The 16,707-nt window shown below is 44.4% G+C and overlaps 2 protein-coding genes across 5 annotated transcripts in view; both read right to left on the minus strand.

Annotated features, from left to right (window-relative positions):
• Nucleotides 1-16,707, minus strand: part of LOC147632045 (RNI-like superfamily protein) — a 202,620-nt gene that overhangs the window by 105,196 nt on the left and 80,717 nt on the right. For 3 of the 4 annotated variants that reach the window (XM_086808627.1, XM_086808626.1, XM_086808624.1), the window contains exons 7-8: nucleotides 7,135-7,200; nucleotides 6,833-7,059 (exon numbers count right to left, since the gene is read on the minus strand). In XM_086808627.1, coding sequence (XP_086664753.1) covers nucleotides 6,833-7,059; nucleotides 7,135-7,200 — 293 coding nt within the window. The remainder of the gene's footprint in view (nucleotides 1-6,832; nucleotides 7,060-7,134; nucleotides 7,201-16,707) is intronic. The other variant, XM_086808625.1, reaches the window with a different exon arrangement.
• Nucleotides 3,222-3,986, minus strand: LOC147632048 (uncharacterized). The gene has a single exon (XM_086808932.1). The coding sequence runs from the start codon at nucleotides 3,984-3,986 to the stop codon at nucleotides 3,222-3,224; it is 765 nt and encodes a 254-aa protein (XP_086665058.1).

The following is a 16,707-nucleotide window of genomic DNA, read 5'->3' on the forward strand; positions in this document are numbered from 1 at the left end:
CAAATCTGACAAATCCTGTCCCCTGGAGGCATGCCTCTAAATTTGCCTGTCTCTATCTCTAACTGATGTGAGGAGGTGCGGATCTGCCCAATGGCGCACCTCAATCCATGAGACAAATGGGTATCCATGTAGCTCGGTCTATGTATAAAGCCATCCTCAGTGGTGCGGAGAAGATGGTCTCTATAGAAAGCCATCTTCGCCCCCAACTCCTGTGAGGGCTCTAGCCATGTCCTCCTAGTGTCCAACTGAATGAGGTCCTGTCTGATGACTCTACTAATCTCAGAATGTGTCAAGGTGAGAGAGGGTGCCTCCAGAGAGTACTATAGGGTGGAAGTCTGTCTAAGCTGAACCCGTGAAGCTCAAACCAGGATGCTATCTGCGCATACCAACATGAAGTGTCTCCCTCCATGGCTAGCTGATGAGAGGACTCTAAAGCAAGTCGTGCATACCGGTGCCGAGGAAGCTCCCAGGTGCTATGAATGAAGGACACTGATCTGGCAAGAGCCTCTACTGCGATCGGTGGTGCTCCCATCTCGGCTCGGATAATCTCATGGGGTACCGAGGAATTAGCCTGAATCATCCTGGAGATCATGGACACAGGTGGTCTCTTCATCGATCTCCATCCATCGTATGTGCGTCCTGATCGACTGTGATGATCTAGGCTAGGCCCCCAGATTTGTACTCCATATAGCATAGCCGATGTGACCAGCGTGTCAAAAAGCCACAGCTTAGTGCGTGGCTCCTGAAACTGTACCTGTGAGCACATCCTCTCTAGACCTCCTAGTGCTGCATATCCTCTAGTCAATCTGGCCTCTGCTGCCACCCTCATGGAAAATGTGGGCCCAGTGAACACCACTCCAAGATATGTGTATGAGTCAACATACTCCACTATCTCCTGCCCATATGTGAAAATAGGCGCTGATCTCCAGACCCACTGAGTTGTAGTGTTAAACACCATAACCTTGGTCTTACCAAGGTTGACTGAGAGCCCACTGTCCTATGCATAAGCATGTAAAGTATCCAAGTGCCTCTGCATACCCTCTGGTGAGTCTGCTATATAAGCACACTATCATCAGCATATAAGAGCAGAGGTATCCAAGTGCCAGCCAACTGGGCTCCTCTGTCCCCTCGTGTCCCAATATAATCAGAGATCTCATCAATGTATAGTCCGAATAGAGTCGGAGAGAGCGAGCAGCCCTGTTTCACCCCTATAGTGGAGTGTACTGGCTGGGAGAGACCCTCTGAAGTCCGCACCTGCCCAACTACTATCTCATAAAGTGCCATAATACCCCAAATGAGCTCACATGGAACCCGCAAGTCTTGCAGCCTGCGCATCAGTCTAGATCTGGGCACTGTGTCAAAGGCCTTGCAGAAATCCACAAAGCCACAGTAGATCCTCCTCCCATGTGCTCTGCCCTCCTCAATGATAGCCCTGAGGGTAAAGATATGATCCAAAGTAGAGAATCTCCTCCTAAAACCGGCCTCTCCCTGAGCTCGGACCCCTTGTCTCTCTGCCCATATGCTCAACTCATGCTCAAGAGTAGAGGCATATAGCTTGGCCAGCAAGTGACCAATCATAATGGTGCGGTAGTTAGTCGGCAGGCTCGGATCTCCAAACTTGAGTACCGGCACAATCGTGGAAGTACTCCAAGTCCCAAGAAACCCCTCACACATGGCTCTATTAAACATGAAAGCTAGCAAGTCTGCAATCATATCTCTAGCATGTATGAAATGCTCGGCTACAATGCCCTCATGATCCTGTGCCCTCCCTGTATGCAATCTGTTGATGGTCCTCATCACCATCTCTGCTGTGAAGAAGGTAGAAGTGGGTGGACAAGGCTCTGGAGGGTTCGGTAGTGGTGGCTGCTCTGGAACTGTGTAGAGGGAGGCTGCATACTCGCCCCATGTATCTGGAGAGGTAATGGCCGGAGGCGGGGGTGCACTCTAAGCAATCTCCAGGCCTCCCCAGAATCCTGACTCAAAAACAACTGATAGATGTCTCTCTCCAGCCGAGCTAAGAATGCTCTCTTCTTCCGCCGAATGAGGGATCGGAAGATGATGCATGACTGTCTATATGTAGTGACACCTGTGGCCACCTCTCTCTGTAGCCGGGCTCTGAGCTCCCTACAGTCATCATCATACCAACTATTCTGGGGCATGCTCCCAGGACGTGGTTGTACTGTGGGCTACGTGTGTGGGAAGGCCGTCGCTGCAGCTGTATGTAAAGCCTCTGTCAGGATCTGTATGAGCTCTGCTAATGACCTGTGTGGATCCTCTGCACTCAACAAGCTGTAGATCTCTACGGTGTATACTCCATCAGTCTCTCTACAGAAGGTATATCTCGGGTGATAGGAGGACTGCCCAACCTGGTAGGTTCTGTAGTGGAAATCCACCGTAAAGGAGAGAAGTGCATGATCCACCGTAACTCCGATGGGCTTGGGGCCAATCGCAAGATCCTGGATACTCAGGATGAAGGTTGGCGAGGCTAAAACATAATCCACTGTGCTGGCCCCATGTCTGTGTGGAAAGCAAGTAAAGCCACTGGCAAGTGGATACCTCTCTAGGCCATTTAAAATGGCCAGCCCATGTGCAATCCCCATCTCCAAGAGGTATCTCCCATACTCAGTACACTCCACCTCATCCTGTGATCTCCGGGTCAAACACATCTCCTCCACATCTATCTCTCTCAACATCTCCTCCGAAGTGTCAAAGAAGGAGGTGTGGTACTGAGCCGTTCAAGCATTAAAGTCCCCAAGTATGATAACATCTCCCTCCCTAGAGAACTCCCATATGTCCTCATCTAGAATCATATATGGAGATTGCCCCTTGGGCGCTGCATAATGCGATGTGCTGGGTGGAAAGTAACATATAGCAATGTATAGGGGTCTACCCTCATCTGCCCTCACTCTGACCCACATGTACCTCGCGCTCTCATCACGGCGCATAACATGGATGAGTGGCTGAAGCTCCTCTCTAAAAAGAACTGCAACTCCTCCGGATCCGCGACCACCATGCTTCGAACGGGCCTCCTGTCTACAAGTCGTCTCCCATCTGTATCCCGCCACTCTGGGTAATGTGCTGCCTGGGGCCTGATGTGTCTCCAAGTAGAAGATGATGTCCCCATCTCTGAAGCTGTCCTCAAAGGCCCCCACATCCAGTCTCAATGCTCCGTTGCAGTTCCGTACTGCAAGTCTCAGACTAGTCCCATAGGTCTCGCACCGTCAGGCGGTGCGTCTCTCTAGTATCACCACTCTGCCTCCTTTGTAAAATGCTAGCTTCCCTTTTTCTCTGGCTGCCCTAATCTCTGGCATGCACTCCCTCATATGTGCTAGCTGTGCCAAGGTGAGGTCATCTCCTAAAAAGATGCCTATTTTCTTAAGGGCGGAACGCTTGGCCAAGAAATCCTTCTTGGCCTCCAAGGTGGGAAAGCGTAAAATGAGAGCTCTCTCCTTCGAGCTCTCTCCTCCATTCTTGTCTTTCTTGCCCACTCTCCAAGCCCCCGTGTGTGTAGGCCTCGAAATGCTCATGTGTGTGTATAAATCTTTCGCTTCCTCCTCTACATTGTCACTGTCCTTAAGCCCCATGATCCGCACATGAAGTTCCCTTGTCTTTCTTTTTTGTTCCTCCTCATTGGTTAGGTTGATAATCTTCAAGGTAGATGTGCTTTCGGCCTCCTTGTTCTTACCTTTCTTGACCACTTCTATCCATTTCTCCGCTTTATCTACTTGCTTTTGCGTCTTCGTGAGCACCTCCACCCACGAGGAGGTCTCCCGGGCTTTCTTTTCTTCTCCCTCTTGAAGTGTTTTCACTTGGGCCTTGATGGTGTTCAGCTCCTCCATCATGAAGGGCTGAATTTCACCTTCCTCGAGCTTCTGTTGAGCACGTGCTTCTTCTATCTCTATCTTGAGATTTGCGATCTCTGCATCTTGGGCTGCTATCCGCGCTTCAAGCTTCTTGACTTTGTCAAGAAGGCTCCGGTTGACCATATTAATTGCAGTGTCCGTCTCTTTCTTGTGTTGTTGGATGGCTGCCTTGAAATGTCAATCCTCTCCATCTTGTCTTGGGCTGAAAAAAACTGGTTTCAGGTTAAAAATTAATCAACCCTTGGCCATAGGAAGAGCTCTGTGCTTGTCTGCAGCGCTTCCCACAGAGAGAGAGGCCAGAGGGGGCTGTTGCGAAGAGAGAGAGAGATAAGCAGCAGGCGGGGGAGAGAGACAGAGAGAAAGAGAGTTATGTTGCTACCTTGGGGGCCTGAGCAAGGGTGGGTTCGGGGAGGGGGGGGGCAAAATGCGCAGGAGGCGGGAAACGGGCGAACAGTGGGAGAGGAGGCGAAACCTGAAGTGACGGGCGAAATGGGCAGGGGGCAAAATGCACAGGAGGCGGGACGGTGAAGTTAGGCGAAATGCAGGGTGCACAAGAGAGAGAGGAGGCGAGGCGAACAGGCAAAATGCACAGGAGGCGGGAAACAGGCGAACAGTGGGAGAGGAGGCGGAACCTGAAGCGACGGGTGAAATGGGCAGGGGGGCAAAATGCGCAGGAGGCGGGACGGTGAAGACAGGCGAAATGCAAGGTGCGCAAGAGAGAGGGAGGCGAGGCGAACAGGCAAAATGCGCGAGAGGCGGGAAACGGGTGAACAGTGGGAGAGGAGGCGAAACCTGAAGCGACGGGCGAAATGGACAGGGGGCAAAATGCGCAGGAGGCGGGACGGTGAAGACAGGCGAAATGCAGGGTGCGCAAGAGAGAGGGAGGCAAGGCGAACAAGCAAAATGCGCATGAGGCGGGAAACGGGCGAACAGTGGGAGAGAAGGCAGAACTTGAAGCGACGGGCGAAATGGGCAGGGGGGCGAAATGCGCAGGAGGCGGGACGGTGAAGACAGGCGAAATGCAGAGAGAGAGAGAGAGAGAGAGAGAGAGAGAGAGAGAGAGAGAGAGAGAGAGAGAGAGAAATGAAATAAAATGAAATGATATATTAACGTCCTCAAAAGGCCAAAATGACCTATGAGACCAAAAAGGTTACAACAATTGGTGAATCTGATACAATGTCTGTGTAAGAAAAGCTAAAACAACTAAACAACTAACTAAAACTGAAACAACAACTATGAGGAAAAGTAAGGTACTAGGAGCTCCTAATGGATAGCATCTGGGAAGGAAAACTCCAGCAACAAAGGTAAGCATCATATACATCACTATCCAAAGATGTCTCTCATCGGTCGATGGCGGATATCCTCAATGCTGACTGGACGTCTCCCATGCCGTGCTAGTATGATCCTGATCCTCTGTTGTAGTCTCCGCCGGTGTCAAGATGGGCCTCTCATCTTGGCGCCTGGACCGCCCCAGCTCTATAGCCCGATCAATCAGTGTACCTCTGGTGCGGCTATACTCTGGGGCTAGCTGCAATGCCTGTTGAGAGAGAGAGAGAGAGAGAGAGAGATTACGCATCTACTAAAGACCCAATGGGCGTTTGAGACCAAAGTGATACAATAATGTCCATGGCATATCTCATCATGGAATGGAAAATAAAACAGAAAGAAAACATAAACATAGCTAACTCACTGTGGTGATACAAAACTGTCCATGGAAACTCATCATGGAATACTAAGAACATAGAAACATGAGAGCAACATCAGCTCCGAGTAGATGGTATACCACTCTCCAAAATATCAAGCATGGGGCTAATGAGTATGGCCGAGAGGTCTCCCTAAGCTATGTCACGTCCAAAGGTAGCTCGATGGCGGTGGAGCATGTCCTAGATTTGGAGCTAATGAGGTGATTGTGGCCAACGGCCGGAGTGTCGAGCACGCTGGAGAGAGCACAACGGAGAGAGATTGCACAACACAATGACGAATGAATTATGATAATATTTCCACTCTGTAGTATGTACATTGCTTTTATAGACATCAAGCCTCATCTTTTGACCTAGACCTTAATAAGGACCAATGGACACACTACTAGACTCCGAAAACATCCAACAAACCTCCCCTTCGGAGTAAAGGAGTGTCATCTAAGAGAGAGACTTTCAACATGATAATTTGGGCTCTTAGACTGCAATCATGTGATACAAAAGAACACAATGATGCCAACAAGTGAAACTCTCATGTGAGGCCTGATACAAGAGCTTGACCATACATAATGCGTACATCACTCTATCCATACCCCCCCAACCCATGGCGGCTCTAAGTAAGAAAAGTAAGATAAAAAGGAGCAGAGCCTTTTATAGAGAAACAACGCTTACAAAAAGAAACCCAAAAGGTTCAGATTTTGGGGGACATCCCAAGGAGAGAACCCATGACTACAAAATATTTAGATTTCGGGGGACATCCCGAGTAGAGAACCCTTGACTAAATAAAAAGGACTAGAAGTAGAGGATGAAGAGTCTCCCCTTGATGCTAATGAAGATCCTTGATTCCGACACTTGATGCCAAATGGTCAAGTGTGGGAAGCGTACTTGCAGAGAACAGATGTTTATGGAGAATGGTTCTAGGGCCATTCTACCATCCATAATGTGATTTGGAATGGCCATAGTGCCATTCTTGTCAAAAATATTCAATTTTATGATAAAAAGCATCATTAAACATACAGTATCAATAAACACAAACACAAACTTTCAAAAAATCATTTCCTTTCAGTCTACCCCTTCATTACTACATATTAACCCTTTTATACACATACAAGTTTTTGTTTTTGTGTGCACATGCACATGGTGGATGTATATGTATGTGTGTGTGCATGTGTATGCTCAGGTGTACACGTGTGCACATTTCACTGTGCACAGCCCACATACGTGTGTGCATGCAAGAGCAGAACTGTGGCCCTTACATTGACGATATAGTACCTGCCAGCATGCAGAAAATGCATGAATTGCGATGGATCTGTGTTGTCTTCAAACAAAGTACTTGACGAGAGAACAAAAAGATGTTGCAGAAAATGACTGTCCCCACCATCCACAATAAGAGAAGTGTGGATATTAGAAACTGCGGCTTGGAAGAATCTGCAATGTTGGAACTCCAGCACTCGCAGGCTTTCTTTGTTCTGACTTAAGATCAAGTAAAGGCCTTCAGCCTGATTTAACATTATGATCAGAGTTTAGAACATAACTTCCTCGAGCTTAATTGTAAACAAACCATTAGTGCTTACTTGTCTTGCGGTTGCGATGTGGTAAAAGACAACATGCCGCAGCTTTATGCAGGAACTCAAGAGATTCTGTTTGGTAACAAACTACAAATGAATCAGAATGAATGGTTTCATGTCTTTGTTGTGTATGGTTGAGAACCTGTCTCTGCGTGTGCACAGTCCTTATTATGTACGTGTCTCAAGGTGCACTAAGCAAAGCATGGTTCTTTGAATCACCTTGAAGCTCAAGACTAAGAATCAAAAGAGATGAGGAAGAAAGAGGAAGGAAAATAAGGGTAGAATTGATGACTCTCTCAACTAATCCACTGCATATTGCTGAACCAATAAAGCTTGCAAATTCATGAAAATTCTTCCTAAATATGCTAATTACTGAGCTTACTAAACTTTGTGCTCTCAAAGATTTAGGGCTATGAAAAGGACATGTATGGAGCCAAGAAATAGCAGGTGGTACCCAGGGGACACTGATATACCCGGTAAAAGACACGCACAGCAAAGGACAGAAGGCAAGGTGGTCCACAGATCTGAAGGCCTCACTCAGGTGTTAATCTAGTTAAACTCTCCATATGCTCGTCAGGGGTGGCCTGAAGCTCTCAATGTCCTATGGTTGGGTTAAAGAAATCTTCTCTAGCAGGTAATTGGTGTTTGTCTCGTGCTCCAGATGAATTTGATCATGGTGAAGAAGGGGGTTCGACTTTAGACCTCAATTAGTAGGCCACCTTAAATTATTTGCATTATTTTCTTTAGTTGCAGCCAAATTTGAGTTGATTTCGTAGGCAGCCTAGCACTACTTCGCACTCTACCTCACACTCTCATGGACTCTGTCTACCTATGCACTCTACCTCACACTCTCATGGATTCTCTGTCCCTCTATGGATTAGGGGCTGATTCTTATGCAAGATTAGACAATGTTTAATCTATCGAGGGTTGTCAATCTCCACCAACAACTTCCACTACACGAGCTCTTAGCTTCTGATAATGGAAGGGAGATAAAGGCTAAAGCCTTGCTTGAATCAAACTCTCTGTGATAGTTCTCAAACTTCACGGATTTGTCTCTTGCTGTGAACTCTTCTTCTGCTGTACTTGCATCGCAATTGCCCTCACATGCATGGCCTCTTGATAAGCTCTCAACAAGCAAGACTCGTCTATGAACTAATCCTCATCAAACTAGGCTCCTTGCTGGATTGGGTAGCCCTTGAACTTGAGGAGATACTCGAGCTACTTTCGATGAGAACCCCACTTGTAATGGTGCAAAACAACTTACTCTAGTACTAAGACTTCCTGTAATCCTCTGTCATCCACCAACTCAGGTTCATCCTCGTCCAACGGAGCGCTCAACTCTAGCCCGTTATACTCTACAAGGTTGCTCAAATGAAACACCGGATGCATCCTCCAATGGCTCGGTGACTCCACCTTGGAGATTATATCACTAAGCAGCAAGCTTCTTGATAATCTTGAATGTGCCTCTTCTTCAGAGCTACTTTGGAAGCAACTTCCTTGAATTGCTTGAGCCAGTGCTTCATGATCTTCAAATAAACCAATCTCCTTCTTTGAAGGTACTATCCGAAGAATGTTTGTCAGCCGCGCGGACTTGCTTTGTCTGCGACTTCCGTATTTCTTCCCGAACTTGTCGGAATAGCTAATCTAATCTTGAACCACCTAATCTGCACCATGGTTCCCTGTGGAAGTTTCGAGATGTTGGGTCATCAGATTAATAACTGGACGCCCATATACCACCTCAAAGAGAGTCTTCTTGGTCCATGCTTTAACTTCCTGAGGGCCTGGGGGTTTCGCAAACCACAATTTAACACTGAAATTGGCCACCGCCTCAACACATATGCAAAGCTGACACCGCATAGAGGCTAGAATGAAGTGACCTCCGGAAAGAGAACCAATTTATTAAACTCTCAAACAGATACTATGGACCATTCAAAATCAAACAAATGATTAATGATGTAGATGTTCGCCTTGAATTGCCCTTCATAACGCTTTTCATGTAAGTTTATTAAAGCCATATCATGGAGACATGCCTACTTCTCTAGTCATGGAAGATACACCTGATGTATATGAGCAGACTATAGACGTATTACAACTAAATAAATTGTCTATCATAAGGAAAGAAAAAGACCCAAAGGAAAGCTTATCAAGAAATTCCTGGTAAAGTTTAAGAACTATCCACTCTTGGATGCTCAGTGGATGGATCCAGAAGACTTTGAAGATTGTCCAAAGGTATTAAACCCTTATCTGGATGCCTTTCAGTTGAGGACAACTCCAATATAGGGGGGAGGTATGTCACCCACCTGTGTTTGTGAGAAACCCTAACCATGTACATGGAATCTTGTATCAAGAATCTTGAAGATAAATATAACTTGGACATGTTGTCTGACTTAGCACGGCATGCTTCATGATTAGACATGAGTTCTTATTCCAGAGGAACCCATGAATGGACATGCTTTGATCCCTAAGCGGGGAAGTATGATTGGACATGCTTCCATCCCTGAGAGGGGAAGTACGATTGGCCATGGACATACTTCCATCCCTAAGTGGGGAAGAGTGATTAGACATGGTTTATAAAGCATGATGGATTATGCACTCTTACCTTTATGGGAAAGAGTATAGATGGATACAAAGTGTATTGAACGGATGGTATTCACCTTAGGCACATGCACATTAAGTTGCTTGATAAACTTCCATCGAATATTGTTTTGGGAATGCATGAATATGTAGGCATTCATCCTTAAGCATCAAATGTCTGCATGTTACTGGTTGTTGATCTAGTTGCTTGTAGTTTGCAGAAGGTTTTCTTATCGCCTAAATTTCAATAAATTTTAAAGATATACTAACTTTTAGGATCGAAATCTGATTTAAGGAATTTCCCTTCATCTTTTGGGAAAACGGAGGTCAAAATCAGAATCCAAACGGTCAAAACCCCCAAAGCCCCCCCAAAAAAAAAAAAAAAAAGTTGGCGCTGAATCTGCTCGCCCATGCCAGCTCAGCAACTTTCCCTTCAACTGAACATGCAAACTCGTTTTAGAAGTTTAGTTATCAGCATCTCTTTCTATTTCTTTAAGGGGGAAAGTTACTTGTGAAGATCCATGCCTTTCTATTTTAAAAAAGAAGAGTAGACTATCTCTTTCTATTTTGAGGAGAGAACTATTAACAAGTTTCTCATGCACACTCATTCTTTCTATTTTCAAAAAGGAGATGCACTTTTAGAAACCATCTCTTTCTATTTTCAAGAGAGAGATGCACTTTTAGACTATCTCTTTCTATTTTTGAAAAGGGGAAACAACTTCACTATAAAAAGAGGCTAGCTACCCTCATTATACATGTGAGAGGAGAGGCAAGAACTTCATAATCATTTTGTGAGAGAGAGAAAAAAAACTTACAACTTGAGAGCAAGAAGACAAGGAGGCTAAAGCTACTCTATCAACTGTGGAGATTCTTTTGCAAAAGAGAAGACCATCACTTCGTGCTGGAGGTGTTGCCCAAGTGTACGCAGGAAAGTGTTTCAAAGCCCTTGAAGAAAAGCTAGCTGGATTCTTTTTCAAAACTACACTTATGTGCATCCAAAACACAAGAAGACAACCAGTTGTGTGACCCATTAGAAGGCCATTGGGGTGGCACAAAACCGGTGAGTTTCTCCAACTCTTCTGCGTGTATGGTAGGCCATCGCATACAAATTAAGAGATTCCTTGTCAATTTACCAAATTACATCTTGTATTGTGATTGTTCATTATTTCTTGGTGTATTTAAGTGTATTGATTAGCATTGTGTTCAACCAAACATTCCACACCGACCAGTGAAATTACCAAGCCCTACAAAATAGGCTCGTAATTTTGGGATCTCTATCCCTCACAATGGACTTCAGCAGACCATGATGCTTGAATACTTTTGCAAGAAAGACCTTCCCCATATGCTCGGGTTTGATGGTCTTCTTGACAGGCAAGAAATGTGCTAGCTTGCTAAACCTATCCACAATTGTTTAAATAATATCATTACCTTGCTGAGTTCTTGGCAAATCCATTATTAAGTCGAGAGCAATGCTATCCATGGCTGCGAGGAATAGGCAACGGCTGGAGTAATCCAAGGGCCTTTTGCCTATCAAATTTCACCTTTTGACAGGTAATACATGCACATACATATGCTTCTATGTCCTTGCCCATACCTGGCCAAAAAAATAGTGCTCAATCATGCACATAGTAGGCAAGATACCTCTATCACCAGCATGAGGACCATGGCACTCATCCCTAACCTTTTGTCAATCAAGGATTTAGCCCTAGGATTATCATGTCCATGTGCATGCACACAGCATCCCTTCTACTAAACTTGATGACAGGATTTCAACCTTTAGGCTCTATGGATGCAAGTCTGCCAAAATTCATGTTGTCGGCTAGTACCTTTTGTCCATCTAGAAATTCATAGCAATAAATGCCAAAATTTCACACAAAATTCTAATAAATATTGCCGATTGATGTCCAACCTCTTGAGCCCTCTTCTATGCATTCCAGAGCCTACTAATGCCCTAAAATAACCTGATAAATACTGCCAAATCAAAGGTCAACCATGTCCATGTGGCATGCACATGACAAAAGTATCTTTGAGTCATGCAATCACTGTCCCTCTTCTTTTCAGTTTGTTACATCTCTCACTCTCTCTCTCAGACATCAGACCCAGCTTGAGGAGATCTTGGCGAGGCACAGAGCCACATTCCCATGCCCGATAGATCTTCAAAGCCTTCTACATGCTAACCCCATTCTCGATATCCTTAATGGCCCCCTCCCCCTAACGGGGCTGTATGATGATGATGGTCCCACTTTGTATTATATGGCTCGGATTTGACATTCCTAGCTCATAGCTCTCGTCTTTGTTTTCATTTGTACCATGATGAGATTACATGGACACTATTGTATCATTTTTGGTCTCATAGACCCACTCGGTCTTTTAGAGACGTTCAATATAACTTTCTTTCTTTCTCCTACACACACCAACACCATGGATTTCTGTGATCCACCCTAGCTATGCAACTAAGAGTGCCCAAGTTCTCAAACAGCCGCCACCTCGTCGCTCTTGCCCAGAGTTGGCTACCACCGCCACTGCTCAGCCCGCCTCACCGCTGCCGCTTTCTATGCACATGCTACTCTCCTAGTTTGCTCCGCCCAAATCCTCCTATGCCAAATCTCCGCCTAGCTAACAGTGCCACCTTGCCACTGACGCAAATACACACCTGCCTCGCCCTAATCAGCTTGCACCAGGTCTTCCCCACAACCTTCGTCTATTGCTACAAATGAAGACCTGCATTTCTTTGTTGTCATCCTTGCTCGCCGCCAACACTTTGCTGCCAACAAACGTCTGTAGGTTACCATCAGTCATCAACATCTCTCCCGTAGATGCCCTCCAATCCCCCTCCTTTGCTCCAGCTCACTGCGAGCTGACCCGCACAGCCTTTCCCCACCTATTTCTAGCCTTTGTACGCTCTGCACAAACCGTGAAGATGGATCATGCCACTCCATCAAGCATCTAGCTTACGGACAAGTTCTCAAGAACTGGGTTTCCGACATGGCAGACCAAGATGCAATTACTCTTGATGAGGGAAGGACTATGGGAGATTGTCTCCAGACTCTAACGATGAGAATCTCCTTTGACTCAGGGAGCGGAGTTGAAAACTTGGAGGCAACGCAATCAATGGGGGGAAATCGCTATCATCAGCCTCGGACTTGCAGGTTCACTCATACATCATGTCAACTTCAAATCAATGGCCAACAAAATCTAGAGCAAGTTATAAGGTAAACTTTGGAAACAAAATCACTGATTCCAAAGTATTTTTGAAGCTTACTCTCTCTCTCTCTCATACACACACACACAAGAGCAAAGAGTAAGTAGAAATCTAAGACAACTCGTTTAGCACAAAGAGAGATTATGCCCGTCCATTACGAGATAATCACTAATACGACTAGCTCTTATTCACACTTGGGTGCCCAAAACTCCAAGTTAACTATTTGAGCCTAGGTGTGACTAGCTTTCTCAGAAAGATTACAACTTTTATAGTGCCTATAAGATCTTTATGTAAGAGGATCGTTAACCCTATTTTGGATTAACTAGATACTCTCCACCACATACGATGGAAAAAAAACTCAAGAATTAAGTGATCATCTTGCAAAGTTCTACTAATTAGTTCAACAGCTCACTGGCTTGAAGTGTGAGCCTGATAATGAAGATAAAATGGTTGTTCTTACAATAAGTATGCAAGATGCTACTCGATTCCAACCATCCCCTCGAAGTAATGCGCCTAGCTTCAACTACATTCGAGGACATGGTAGAACTGATTTTTGAAAAAGAGCGAAGAATCAAAGATGGCCAAGCATCTAGCAATAGCCTCAGGGTGGTAATGTCTTTGCTGGAGCACAAAACTGAAAATCCAACAAAAAAATAAAGTGTAGATATTATCAACGTTTGGGACACAATGAGTCACAATGTTTTAAAAAGCTTGAGATCCTTCATGGCACAGTCTATAGCTACTTATCATAGGCGGGATTTGCCTATTAAGCTCAAACGGAGACAATTACAATCTGAATTGCAGCAGCCTCTTCATTGTGACAATCTAGAATTGCAGCAGTTATGTGATATTAAGGATTTGCGGACATTCTACAAGCATGGGATGCACCTATGCCATATTTTCATTTGAAAATCCCAGGTCATGTTCTCTTTCATCCTATAATGAAATTGTCATAGAGAGCAGTAATTCTTTTTTCCCCTAGTAAAATGCCTGCTGCAAAAATGTTGGTCAATGGATAAAAGCCATGCGTGGGAGATGCTTCGTAGAAGGGGTTTACTCTGGAGCACGAGGTTTTCATGAGGTGATTCTCAGTGAATCCAAGTACAAACAAATACTGTTCAAAAAGTCGCCTTTGTTCTGTGGACAGCAAATGGTGCATGTTTACCCTTGGTCACCCACCAAAAATTATCAAAAGTTTATCAAAAATAGATGCCTTGTGTGGGTAGCAGTGATGGATCTCTCGATGTATATGCACCCTGTATTGTCTTTTTTGGCTTAATCACTAGGTAAGTTTGTATACCCTCCCAAATCTTCTCACAATGTAAACAGATTCTATATCCCTTGCACACAAACAAACAAACCCCTGACAAGGTAGCAATGGATGTCGAAATGCAAGAAATCCCGACAGAGGAAGTTTTCTTTAAGCTTAAATGGGAAAATTTTGCGGGTTCATGTTTCACTTGCAAAAATTTTGGGTATATGCAATCGGAATGTCCGTCGCTTTTATTGTGGCCGCATGCTGCAACCATGCCCCCTCCTCAAGCTGCTCCTACGGCTTCAATGCAAACTCAAACAGAAAAGAATGTTACTCAATTAAAGCATGTAAGCCAGGATAAAGGGAAAGCAAAAGTTGCCACAACAAGCTCTCATGTGCTAAATGTGAAAGATAAAGACAGACTTAGTTCTGATGCATGGCAAACTCCCACAAAAACAACAACCCCTAGATAGAGGCCGCTGGTCTCTCGCACTTGGACAAAGAGAGCTTCTACATCTGGATCAACTACTTTGGTGCCTGACACTTCACGCAATATTACAAGAGTAGGTAGGATGTGAACTTCAGTAGTGAAAGGTGATTATTTGTTTGTTCATGGCATAGAAACCTCGTTGCATACAAATACAATTGATGTTAAAGCTACAAAACGCTCTTTACACGGGGACATAGGCAATCAAGCTGCCATGCAAGTTGAGGTGTAGCCTCTCTTTTCACTAATATGGTAAATATGTCCATATCAATCAAGTGCTTTACCCTCTGTGCTGTAAATAAATGGAGGTCATATGTAAATACTATGCATCTCCATGTGGTTTGTGTGCAATAACATAATCAGCACAGTTTTGATGGAAGACAAGGGGTCTTCTTTGGATATCATATTTTCTATGCAGGAACCCAAGCTTTTTCTAGCACTCTTATAATGGTTAAGCATGATGCAGCCTATACTGGCTTACAATGATCTGAATGGTCATTGGCTTGTGGTGCAATGTATGATTGCAAGAGAGCTTTATGAATTTTACAAATGTTTATGCATCGAAAACTTCTGCATAGAGAGATGCGATGAGACGCTCCTTATAAACATATCCATGGATTTCATATGCTTTTATTACAGGGAATTTCAATAATTCGCCTGACTTTCATGGTAACACCTCTCATCGCTCTCACATGATGTGTTCTGAAATGCAAGACGATTGGGCTCAGACAATGACTTCTTTAGATGCATGTGATTTGTGAACACAACTCATGCCACATCAAAAGAGTTATACTTTTCATCATAATGTTGTTTTGCATTACTAGGCACGCTTAGACAGATGGTTATCTTCTCAATGCTGCTCATTATGATGCATACACATGTAAAATGTGGATTGATCACACATTGCACCTCTCTGATTCTGACCTGTACTTTGGCATGGCTAACAATGACTCTCCATTACTTGATAGAAGGCTACTTCTGATTAACAATAGTTACTTGTCACATGCTCATTTCGCTGATTTGGTACATACAGCTACACATCCCCTTGTCATGCATATGCAAGAGGATATAGATATTGCTTGGTTCAGTTTTGTACAGCGAACGCAAGCTGCAATACAGGACTATGGCAGATGGTATATGGGAGAGAATACAAGACAAGTAGAACAAGCCATAATTGCACTGCAAGAGTAAACTGAAATTAGCCATCTTAGAGAGCTAAATAATGATGAACAGCAGCTCTTAACACAAGATGAAAACTTCCTTCGCCATAATGATAAATGTAAGCTTAGTAAATGGTAAAATAGGGTGAGACAGAAGCCATTACTTGATAAAGGCTTGGATGATGCTATAAAAGGTCTAGGAATATGGAAGTCTCTAGGTTGGGATAGCCTAACTGTGGAGTTCTTTCAAATGTTTTGGAATATCTTGAAATTGCCAAACTCACGTATAGTAAACCATGGTTGGAATGTTAGACAGTTGCCATGCTCATGGAAAGAAGAATTGCTGAAATTGCTGGCCAAAAAACAGCTCACTGAAACTACATCAGATTGGTGTCCCATCTCCTTAATGCTTGTCATATCCAAATCGGTCACCAAGATGCTTATTAATAGGATAAAGGGTGTCCTACATGCAGGATTACATCCAGCGCAGTATGGATTTGTCCCTAGAAGACAAATCACCGACAATATAGCAAATACATACATAGGCATTGAATATACAAAGTATACGTAGCATGTTCTCATCATGCAGGTAGACATGCTAGGCCTTTGGAATTGATCTGAGAGCTAATGATGTACAGGTTCCAAGTACATACCCCCAAAGAATGCTTTCCTCCAACTTCGCCTCTTGTAGACCACTCCATATGCTACCCTAGCTGCATTCTTCTAATGGATCTGTGCACCTCCTTGGGATTATGCTTAGTGGTTGAGCTTGAATGCTCAGATACCAAGACAGAGGAGAGATGACACACACACACACAGAGTTGGATTCACAACCCTAAGCATGATTATGAACATGATTAAGATAGAGGAGAGAGAAAGAAAGAAAGAAAGAAAGATATAT

This window comes from Cibotium barometz, chromosome 14 (assembly GCF_041138505.1).
Source record: "Cibotium barometz isolate CiBa-2024 chromosome 14, ASM4113850v1, whole genome shotgun sequence".
Classification (NCBI taxonomy): Eukaryota; Viridiplantae; Streptophyta; class Polypodiopsida; order Cyatheales; family Cibotiaceae; genus Cibotium; species Cibotium barometz.

Bases quoted from the DNA above. Each gene is read 5' to 3' on its own strand.
- LOC147632048 (XM_086808932.1), bottom strand. From the start codon at position 3,986: ATGGTCAACCGGAGCCTTCTTGACAAAGTCAAGAAGCTTGAAGCGCGG.